The following is an 11,963-nucleotide window of genomic DNA, read 5'->3' as shown; positions in this document are numbered from 1 at the left end:
AACTATAAGATTTATGATAAGGAATTGCTAGCTATAATGCTCACTCTGGAGGAGTGGTGGCATTATCTTATCAATGCTACTAAAACCTTTGAGATCTGGACAGATCATCAAAATCTCAAATACTTCTGACAATCCCAAAAGTTGAACCAACAACAAGTCTGATAGATAACAGAACTAAGCTAGTACCTGTACACCCTATGCTATAAAGCAGAAACAACAAACAAGAAGACTGATCTCCTCAGTAGACAAGCCAACTATGACCAAGGAGGCCACAACAATGAGGGAGTCATAATATTAAGGCCTGAACACTTTCAGGCTATAATAATGCTGATGGAGAAAGAGACCCATAAGCAGATCAAAAGCATGACCAGGGACACCAGGAAATGGAACCAGTGAGTGGCTTTATCTCTGAACCACAAATGAGGAATGATAAAGAAGAAAGAGCTGATCCATTATGATAGACAAATTTATATCCTATGAGATTAAGGATTATATGATAAGATCATTGCCACATACTGTGATCATGCTACAAGGGGACACTCAGGGATTGCAAAGACCAAGGAATTAGTACTGTGCAAGTACTGGTAACCAAAGATGAGACAAGACATCAAACAATATGTGAAGGGATGTGAAACCTGTCAACAGGGGAAATCCATGACTCAAGCACAGGCCACACCACTTCATCTCAATGAGATACCACAATCACCCTGGACTCACATCTCTGTGGATATGATCACTGGACTTCCAGACTGTAATGGCTATAATGCTATTATCATCATTGTTGACAGGTTCTCAAAGGCAATTGTGCCAATTGCCTGTTCAATGGAGTTAACATCTGAAGAGTGGATGAAGATCTTACATGATGAGATCTATGCAAAGTATGAGATGCTCCAAACAGACATCTTTGATTGCAGGCCACAATTTATATCAAAGTTTTTAGATGACCTATACAAACATCTCAATATCTGATGAAATGCATCTATAGCATATCATCCTCAAACTGATAGCTAAATAGAAAGGGCCAATCAGGAGGTTGAAAAATACCTCTGCCTCTTTATTAACTACTGGCAGGACAACTGGGTTCAATGGCTAGCTCTTACAGCTTTCTAACACAATAACAGAGTCCACTCAGCAACAGATAAAACACTATTCTTTGTAAACTATGAGCACTATCCAAACATCATCCACACAATGCACTCCTGCATGACCACTCCAGCCTCTTTGGACTTTGCTTTCACTATGGCAAAAATACATAACAAAACTCACACTACTCTCAAAAAGGCAGCATTGACAATGAAGAAGCAATATGACAGTTATTGTCACACTGCTTATACATATACCATCAGAGATAAAGTCTGATTAGATACAACAAACCTGCACCTCCCATAGCTAAAGCAAAAGCTTTTCAATAAATGCACCAGGCCATTTCTAATACTGGCTAAGATCAATGCTTCTGCCTATCAACTCTGACTGCTGGCATATTGGAAAATACACAATGTCTTTAACAAAGTTTTATTGATGCTCTATATTGCACTAGCATTCTCAAATCAGAAACAACCACCACTATCACCTCTGGATCTGATTGACGATGAAGAGCACTATTAAGTTGATCAAATATTAAATCACAAACTATAAAAGGTCAAGGCAAAAAGTGATGAGATGATGACAATAGTGGATTACTTTATTAGCTAAAAGGGTTACAGCCCTGAATCTAACCAGTGGGTAATGCATGTCAGCAGCTGATGCCATTCAGGACTATGAATTATCTCTAAATTAAGCTATTGAAATGATGGTTTTAATGAGGGGGTAATATTATAATTTTTTCTTCTTTTTTTACCATTAACCTCTATTTATGCTTAGTCAGAGCATCTAGACCAGCACTTAGTGGAACTGGCTTAGTCATCACAACAAGCCTAGTCAGCTATTGTCTCTTAATGCAACAGCATTGCCCAACAATACACAATAATACTATTATAGACAGTAATGATGCTCAAGAACAATAAGCGTAATAACCAGTGCAGACATAATAAGTAAGAGTATTTATAGTAGCATGATAATATGTATAAGTAGGACAGCTCTCACTGGTATAACCTCAGCTTCAAGCTAAAGTTTATCTATACTTATTCTACTCTTGAGCTATACTCTAATGCCTTGAAGCACTTTAATCAAAGAATGTATCAGTGAACTCTAACAGAAGGTTTGAACATAAAGTCACATTAGTTTATCATGGGTTTCTAATCATATGCAGCTTGAGCCTAACAGTTGCAGAGTGTATATGATTGTTATGCTGGAATATGGCAAGAGTGAGTCATTCAACCCAGTCATTCTGTTGGTAATTAATAAACAGTCAGAGATACTTTTTGACTTCCTGGTTGGCTCTCTCTGTTTGGCCATCTGTCTGTGGATGATAAGTGGTTAAAGAATTATGTTTGATATTAATCAGATAATAGAAGTCATCAAGGAATTTCAAGACAAACTGAGAGCCATAATTGGAAATGACCACTTATAGCATTCCATACTTGGCATAGACTTCATCACACAATATTTTTGCCCATCCTTCTGATGTCAGCTCTATTGCACATGTGATTGGAATGATTGCTTTAGAGAAGCAATCGACAATGGTGAGAATTGCATTATAACTATTGCATTCTGACAGACCTGTGATCATGTCAACTGTTATGTGAGTTTATAGTGATGTAAGGACTTCATTCAGGTAGAGAGATGCTGCCTGTAGCTATATAGTTGACTTTCCATATTGACACATTTTGCATCTCTTGACATATCATTCAATGTCTTGCCCTATTTTTAGCTATCAGTACTCCTGCAGGATTAATTCTTTAGTCTTGGCAATCTCTGGGTGTCCTGCCATAGCATGATCATGATACATGGTGATGATCTTGCCTTGCAGACTTTGATTCTGGGGAATATAAATATACCTATCATAGTGAATTAGCCTCTCTTCCTTTGTCATTCCTCATTCATGGTTCAAAGATGGAGCCATGTATTGGTCCCATCCTGTGTCTCTGGTCACACTTTTGATTTGCTCATGAATTTCCTCCTCTATCAGCATGATCACAGCTCAGAAGTGTTCTGGCTTCAGCAATGTGACTCTCTTATTATCATTTCCTCCTTGGTCATGATCTGCCTATTAGCTAAGGAGGTCAGCCTTTTTGTTGGCAATGCTGGCTTTATAGTGGAGCATATATTTGTACTAGCTGAGCTCAGTCATCCACCAAGCTTGTCAATGATTCAGTTTCTGTAGTTGTTAAAAGTACCATAGGTTCTGGTGATCAGTCCAGATCTTGAAGAATTGAGCAGCACTAATTAAGTAGTATCACCATTCTTTGAGAGCAAGCATGATAGCAAGTAACTCTTTGTCATATATCTCATAGTTTCTCTCTATCACTGTGAGAGCCTTCAAAAGGAAGGCTACCAGTCTCTATTTCTCATCTTGCTCCTGCAAGAGTATCATGCCAATTGCTCCTTCACTTGAGTCAGCTTCTACTCAGAACTTTCTATTCTGTGTAAGTATAGCTAGTATGACATCCTTGGCAAGTCATCATTTCAGGTTATTGAATGCTGCTTGCTGTGACTATCTCCAGACCTATAGTATGTTCCCAGTTAGCTGGATTATTGGTTGGACCATCTTGCTGTAGTCCCAGATAAACCACCAATAGAAATTGGTGAATCTTAGAAATGATTAGAGTTTCTTTTTTTTAGTCAGCTTGGGCTATTCCATTACTCTGGCAATCTTTACTGGGTCCATGCAGATACTTTTCTCACTGATGATAACTGTCAGATACTCCATTTTCAACACCTCAAATTCACATTTCTCCATCTTGAGAAACAATTTATGCTTTCTCATCAATTTTAGAATCTGTCATATCAGTCTTTGGTGCTCCCTCTGGTCCTTAGACATTATGAGGATGTCATCCAGGTATATGGTGATCTTCTCAGTGGTGATGAGATCTTTGAATATATTGTTCATCATCCATTAGAAGATGACAGAAGAATTGATAAGTCTAAAGAATATGACAGTTGGTTCAAAAAGTTCTTAGTTTGTTCAGAAGGTGATCTTCCATTTGTTGCCTTTCTTAATGTGCATGTTGTTGGAACTCTATTAGACATCAAGCTTCATATAGTATTTGGCATCTCTGAGCTTGTTTATGAGTTCAGAGATTAATGGAAGAGGGTAGCAGTTTTTGATCATTATTTTATTTAATTTTTGATAATTCTGTATGAGTTGGAGTTTTCCATCTTTCTTCTTGATGAAGAAGAACAGTAATACTATTGACAACTTCAAGAGTTAGATCTATCCACTGGAGAGATTTTCTTTCAGGAATTTATCAAGTTCTTGTTGCTTATAATGATCAAATAGGTATGTTTTGTAGTTAAGATTGGTGTTTGTGTTTGAGACTAATTTGATAGCATAGTCTCATGGTTTTGGCTCTGGCAACTCATTGAAGCTCTCTTTTTCAAATAAGTCTTAGTAATCTCATGCCCACTTTAGCATCATCTCTTTGAAGGCCCTCTCTTCCTTCTGTGTATTCACTTTTGCTGCTAGGTCATTGGCATAGTGCATAGTGTGCAGGTGTAGAGCTGATTGGATATTGATAGTGAGAATAGTCTCTCTATCTTCTATTTTCTCATTCCACTAATCTTCTGGATCTTTATTTAGCAATTCAAATAGTATTTTCTGGCACTTGCAGCATGCAAAGATAATTCAGCCAGTTTTCCAGTTAATGAGTAGATTATGGCAGATTAGCCAGTCATATCCTAGAAATATTTCCTTGGTTCCTAAGTCAGTAACAGCTAAATTGATTTATTCAGAGTTATTGCTGATTATTAGTCTAAGTTTGATAAATTTGATAATCAAACCAGCTTATTTCTTGGTGCCATCAGCATTATACACAAGGATTGAAGCTACTATGATCTAGGTAGGAAGTTGATGCTTCTGGACTTTAGTGGTTAAGTCCTGTCCTGGTGTTTTGGCTCATTGGATGTATCATCAAGACCCATAAAGTTCATTGAGCCACTCCAGAGCTCAGCACTGTTCTGCCTTCTTCATTTTTCTGATCATCTTATCAATGACTTTTTTAGCTTGGGTTTTGTGTACCCAATTCTTGAGTACTGCCTTTGCTGCTTTCTCTGTTGATGCTTTTTTGATGGCTTGCCAGATCCATTTAGTATCAAACAGCTTGAGCCACTGGATGGGGGTCTCTCTCTCTGTTCAGCCCATAGGTGGTTGAGTTTGGGTTTTTGGCAATTCATTAGCAGGGTATGTAGTTGAGGCAGATATATTTGAATGCATGCATAATTTAGACATATAAGTACTTACAGAAGAACTATTAGTCCATCCAGTAGCTATATTGACTGTTCTGCTAAGTCCTTTGGCCAATCCAGTGGAATTGCTCACTGGTCAGCTCCATCTTTTACCTCTTCAATCTTTGTTTCAGCTCTGAGTGCTTTGTTCTCTTTCTGGAGCTTGGTGATCTATACTCAGATATCTTCTCTTATTCTCTTCTTTTTTAGGCAATCCTTCACTATATGGTCCTTCTATCCACAATTGAAGCACTTCCTCTCTTTCTTCATGCGATTGATATTCATCAGTTTACTGATTCCAGTGTAAGTTGTGCTGATTCTGGTTTTCTGCATGGTATAGGAGAGTGTCAGGGTGCTGGATTTGGAGAGAGTGCTGGTCTTTTGATTAGAAGACATGCCAGCCTTCTTGTCAAGTTGTAGCCCAGTGTTTGCCACCTTTTGTCAAAGTTATTTCTTGTTCATTTTAGTAATTCTATCTTTCCATGTGTTGTATCCTTTTAGAATGTTGGTTCTGATGTCAGAGATCATCTTTATGTATGGTGCAGAGACTCTGAGTTTGAGATACTCAACTATTCTCCTGTCATTGTCAACACTTTCCTGCATACCAGCCAGTATTCCTAGTCATTCTAGCTCATTGAAATATTCACTCATGACTTTGTTGCTGACTATTCATAACTTCTTCATCTTATTTTTATATACTTCTTGGACAGTAGAGTCAATGAATTTGTCATGTACTATCTGTTTAAAGATGGGTCAGATTGAGAATTGGTGATGCTGTTGGATGGAGGAATAGAACATGAGGGAGATAAGTGTTCACCAACATTTTGCTTTGCTTTTGAAATAGGAAGCCATAAAAGCCACCTTGTTCATGTCAGTTTTGAGATATATGATATATACCTCAAAGTATTATTTTCAATTAATCAGGAATCAGTCAATATTATCAGATGCACTCTTAAAGAGGCAGGAAGTTCAGAGGAGGTTGGGTTTGCACTGTAGGATAACAGCATTCTAAGGTAGTGCTCTCATAGAATTGGGATATTTATTGAATGGTAGTTGGTGCCATTCAGTTGGAGATCCAGAGAAAGAGTGAAGGGAATTGTTATCAGTGCTAGGACTTTCTTGTGAGATGGTATTCTTTTATATAATTATGCCATTCTTGACAGTAAATCCTAACCAGATGGCCTTAGAATCATCTTTAATTGGATCCTTTTCAGTCTCACTCCCCTCAGTCTCATCTAGTGGAGGTTGACTGCTAAGAAGGTGACTTCTCTTACTAGTCCATGGGTTGTAGAAGCTGGCTGATCAATTAGTCAGTCATAGTCAGAGTAAGAAAAGCTGAGTTGCTGATGATAAAACTAATGGAGTGGAGTATAAAAATTGGCTTGTGATAGTTTAGAATGATAGTGCCATGTATGTGACATGCCTCAGGATAACAGAGAGCATCTATGGCATTGGTTTGATATCATATTTTGACATGTATTTAGGCAGCTTGCCAAGTTAGTCCTTGAGGTGCCTTTGATTACAACTAGAAACTGCATATTTAATATCAGCATATCATAAAATATCCTCCTTTTCTGAATTATCTGCTGAGATATACTGTTGTTTAAGGAATAAGACTATCCAGGCTGTGTCCTGCTATAAAAAGGCTATACCATCCTGGTATAACTGATTGTTCCTCCCTAGTGCACTGTACTTCTTTCAATAATGCTTCTTCATCAGTCAATTCATTGGTGTATTCTCTAAGTTGTTTCCAATCAAAAGAGATGTCATTCTCCATGTCATTCTCATTGCTGTCCTCATCCACCTCTTCTCTGCTGTCCTCTGCAAGGGAGTCATCAAGCAGGTTGTAAGCTAACAGCTCCAGGAGTCTGATTGTTGCTAGCAAACTGGTTATTGACTTGGTTACTTGGCTCAACAATGCTGGCTAGAGGAAGAGGCTGAAGGATGATGGCTCTGAGATCAAGATCATATCTATGGCCCCCATGTGCTTGTGCCTTCTCCAGGTCTCAGCTATAGACATAGAAGTTGGCATAGAACCAAGGGTTAAAAAAGAGTTGAGTAACTCTTCCTCCTAAGAATCACTAGAGCCTTCTGTCAGAGATGTGGATATTGAGGAGAACTCAAAGCCCATAAGCATCAAGTATAGAGTCAGAGTAGAAGAGGATGGTATCAGTGGTAGCAATACTAATGGCTCTAGGAGAAGGAATGTCATCTCTTCAGGGAGAGAGAGTGTTGTCCCTCTTTGCAGCTTCACTGGGAGTGACAGAGCTATATGGCCCTGCTTAGAGATTGGTCTCTGTTCTGAGGATGCTGGGCTCCTGGAACAGGGAGCAGATATGTTCTGTTCATAGGTCAGAGGCATGAGAGCTGAAAGTGCTCCACTTGGCAGCTTCAAGCTCTCACTGTTGTCAATGATACTGCATGTCATATAACTCATTATATTAAAGGGTTTCTCTCTGTGCTTGTTCTTCTTCTGCCCAGTCAAAGTCTTTGAGAATCTCCTTGCTGACTGCTCTGAGCTCTTCTTCAGTAAAGTCTCAAGAATAGTAGTCAATAATATCTTAGACTATTTGTTATAATTTTTCTTCCTTCTATTCTCTTTATCTCTATCTTATGCTTAGTCAGAACATCTAGAACCAGTGCTTAAGACTATGGGACAGTCTTGGTCAACACAATCAACCATTGTTTTGTGATATATAGCAATGCTCTGACCATGACATAATTTGACTTTTGTAGATAATCATAGCACTCTAAGATAATGAGCACTATAGGACAGACATTCATAATAGATAGCATTATATTTATCCAGACAATAAATGATATATAAGTAGTGTAGTTAACACCATGTATTTCTAGTCTCAAACTATTTTTTATCTATACCATTTAATCTTAAGTCAACTATTGCATTGACCTTGAGACATATCTCTGCTACACTTAGTGGACTCAACTGTGACTGTACAAACTTGATACAGTGGTTTTTTATCATATGTTAGTGGTCACATGTTGTCTGGGCCTAACAATTAGTTCAAGACTTCTACTTTCCTTTCCTCATACCCATCATGAGCAAAGGAAACTGAATGCCTGCCATTAACATCACTACTACCAATCTTATCAACAAATTCTTTAAGCTATTAGCTTCTATTATAGGAATGCTTTTAGGCTTGCTTACCATTATTACACTTTGCTGTAGATATCAATCAATTACAGCTTGGGTAGTCAGGCACTATCAATCTTTTGTATACATTCAACAGATACTATGAAATATCACCTCCAACCTCTCTCTCTATGACATTTCTGCCTCTGTCAGAGCCTTTTTTCAGCTCATGCTCAAAACTGTACCTGAAGTCAGGACTAGTCATGCAGATGAAAGAGGTGCTGAAGAAAAAGAACTCTGGATAGGACCCCCTCAAGCAGCTGATAGACACAATAAGCATCAGAACACAGGATTCCAAAATCTGTGGGTCCTGCTGCACCTCTCTCCAGTCTCAGATCACAAAGATAAAAACCTCTTCAATAATTTCTTTGAGGAGTTGCCTTTGTCCAACCCTTTCACTGCCTCCCATGGGCCTGGCATTGGAGACCATGCCTGGAACTCCATTAATGAGGTTGCAAGACTTGCAGAAAGAGGCTCCAGATACATCACCCCCTGTGAGAGCCTCATCCCCTTAACCTCTAGTTCCCTTTCTTTAACACTGAGTCACTTCAGAGAAACCAGCACCCACTACTCTGCCAGAATAGAGGTCAAACAGTGGAAGAGAGAGGGCTATGATCTCTTGAAGGAGGAATGAGAGCATCTCAAGTGGGAGGCTGACAAAGAATTTGCCTGACAAAAGCAGGAGGCCAACAAAGCCTATTATAAGCATCAGCAGTGATAACAGGCCAGAGCAGTATAAGCAGCTGAGTGAAGCTCAGCCTCCTCAGACTATTACAAACTATATGAGGGAAGAGAAGGAGATTTATACTATAAAAGAGAAGATAAAGCAAGAAACCTTAATGACAACTATGAGCCCCCACCTTCTACTTACAAAGAAAGTACTGAGAGCAGCAGCTCACTTCCCTCTAACACCAGTTCTATTCTCAAAGGATATAGAATCTGAGTCTCTTCTGAGGCCAGAGTCTCCAATCAAGCTCTCAGATAATTCTTACAAGAACATGTTGCTACTCTCTTCCTCAATGATGACTTCTACCACAACTTCTACCAATATAGCCAGAGAATGAAGGGTGAAAGAGAGTGGCAAAGAAACAGTGAAGCCAGAAGAGCTGAGCCCTCTTGACTTGATCAGTGGTCTTTTACTCAAACTAGCATCAGAGGCCAAACTAACAGAGAGCTCTCTGGCAACAATTCAAGCTTCCAAACTGTCTAGCTACAACCAGCCTGATGTCTTCCCTGAGGAGGACAGTGAGACAGACAACAAGGAGAATGAGAAGGATAGCAAGAATGAAAAGAAGGATATCTCTAGCATGACTGATCTCTGGATAACATATGAAGATACTGATGAAGAAGAGCTAGAGAGGACAATTTAAGAGACTAGAGAAGAGAAATTTGAGGCACTGTACTGGGAGAGTATAGCAACACTATAGAAAGAAATCAGCTGGCTAATGACTTCTCTGGGTAGGAGGTATTCAGTTGCTGATAATGAAGAACAAAGATATATTTTATAGTATGCCACAACTGACCATGCCATTTACATTTATAACAGTATGCACTCAGAGAATCTGCTCAAGACCTTGCTGGCCTTCAAGTACAAAGTCCAACCATTACCATCAACTCTACCAATTCTCCTGCAGCAAGCCATATATATGGCCCCATTAATCTGAACACCCCAAACCAATTCTCTCACTCAGCTATAGCCAGCTGAAAAGCTGCCCCACAGCCTGTATAGTCTAGACTACAGGAATCCTTACAGCCAGTTTGTTACAATTTTCTTATTTTTCATTTCATTTCTTGCAGTATTAACTCCTATTTATGCTTAGTCAGGGTATTTGCACCAGTGTCTAGAGCCATAGGATGACACTAGGACTGTGGGGACATTTTAATCAGCATAGCCTTCCATGATCTGAAACATGAAGCAATGCCCTGACACAAAACAATCAGCCTATTGTAGGTAGCTACAATACTCTAAGACAATAAGCACTATAGCACTGACACTTACAATTAGCAGTACTATATTTATTAGAGAGACAAATGGTATATAAGTAGCATAGTTGCAACAAGTATCCCTAGTCTTGAACTATCTTTTATTCTACTGCTTTATCTTGAGTCAACTACTTGCATTGACCTTAGGATATAATATCTACAAACACATCAAGTGGACTTAAGCATGATTGTATGAATATGATACAGTGCTTATTTACTATGTGTTATAGAGCATGTGTCACTTGGGCCTAACACAGTTGGATTTCAAAATCCATAGATCAATCAGAAGAGATGGTTACTTGCTGGTGCCAGACAAGCATCAGCAGATGAAACAGAGAGAGATAATCCTGAGGCTACACAGCTTAGATTCACTATACAAAATGGATGCATCATATGAAAGGAGGCACAGCTGGAAGAAAGCCCTGTGGCCAATAATGAGTCATCACACTCTCTCCCAGAGTCTCCAGCAGAATGGAAATGACTGTCTTTTGATGAATATCCTAATCTAATGGTCACACTACCCCAGAACATGGCCATGCTCTAGTGCAAACCCAATCTACTCTGCACTCTCCAACCCTTCAAAGGTGCATCAGATGACATTGATTGCTTTCTAATCAACTGCAAACAGTACTTCAAAGTCTATACTGCTTATCTTAGTTCTGACATGAACAAAGTTGCCTTTGCCACTTTTTACTTTGAAAGCAAGGCAAAGTGCTGATAGATCCTGATTGCCCTGACCCTCCAATCTACTACCCACTAATATTACCACTACCCATCCTGAGCTGTTTTCAAGCAGATGATCCAAGATAATTTTATCAACTCTGCTATTCAGAAAGTTTATAAGAACAAGATGAAGGAGTTGCACATGGGTGACAAAATCATCAGCAAATACTTTGATGAATTGGAGCAATTAGAAATATTAGCAGGAGTCCAAGAGAGTGTCAACAATGACAGATAAATAGTAGAGTACCTCAAGATAGAGGTACCATTATTATATATCAGCATGATCTCTAACATTGGCACTAACATCCTGAAGGGCTATGATATATAGAAAGCCCATACCACAGAGATGAATAAGGAGAGACTATGACAAAAGGCAGCAAGTGCAGAAATTACCACCAAATAGAAGAAATCCCATCAGACTGAGAATAGGAAGAACACTAGCAGAGGATTCTCAATGAAGCCCAACACTTCAACAACTTTGATCTCTTCCTATACCACTCAGAAGACAGGGACAGAAACAACCTATACTGGTAGTGAGAAGCTAATAGATATTGATTGGCTTAAGAAAGAAGGAAAGTGCTTCAACTGCAGACATCAAGAGACTGCCCAAAGAAAAAGCACATCTGAGAAGATATATGAGTGCAGATTGTGGAATTACAGAAGGAGGCAGAAAGGTTGAAAGATCTGAGGACTGACACTCAAGTTGAGAAGGTAAAAGACAGGGCCAACAAGTGAGCAATTCCACTAGATCAGCCAAAAGACTGAACAGTATGTCACCAGT

The 11,963-nt window shown here is 39.0% G+C and overlaps 1 protein-coding gene across 1 annotated transcript; it reads left to right on the top strand.

The window, feature by feature from the left end:
• Window positions 1–8,645: 8,645 nt before the first annotated feature.
• Window positions 8,646–9,110, top strand: BT62DRAFT_915822 (uncharacterized protein; the record flags this gene model as incomplete). The annotated part of the gene is made up of 1 exon (XM_043183967.1): window positions 8,646–9,110. The coding sequence occupies one exon, from the start codon at window positions 8,646–8,648 to the stop codon at window positions 9,108–9,110; it is 465 nt and encodes a 154-aa protein (XP_043045574.1).
• Between the last annotated feature and the right edge of the window lie 2,853 nt (window positions 9,111–11,963).

This window comes from Guyanagaster necrorhizus (genome assembly GCF_019112545.1).
Source record: "Guyanagaster necrorhizus MCA 3950 unplaced genomic scaffold BT62scaffold_2, whole genome shotgun sequence".
Lineage (NCBI taxonomy): Eukaryota > Fungi > Basidiomycota > Agaricomycetes > Agaricales > Physalacriaceae > Guyanagaster > Guyanagaster necrorhizus.
This window is presented reverse-complemented; position numbering and strand designations above follow the sequence as displayed.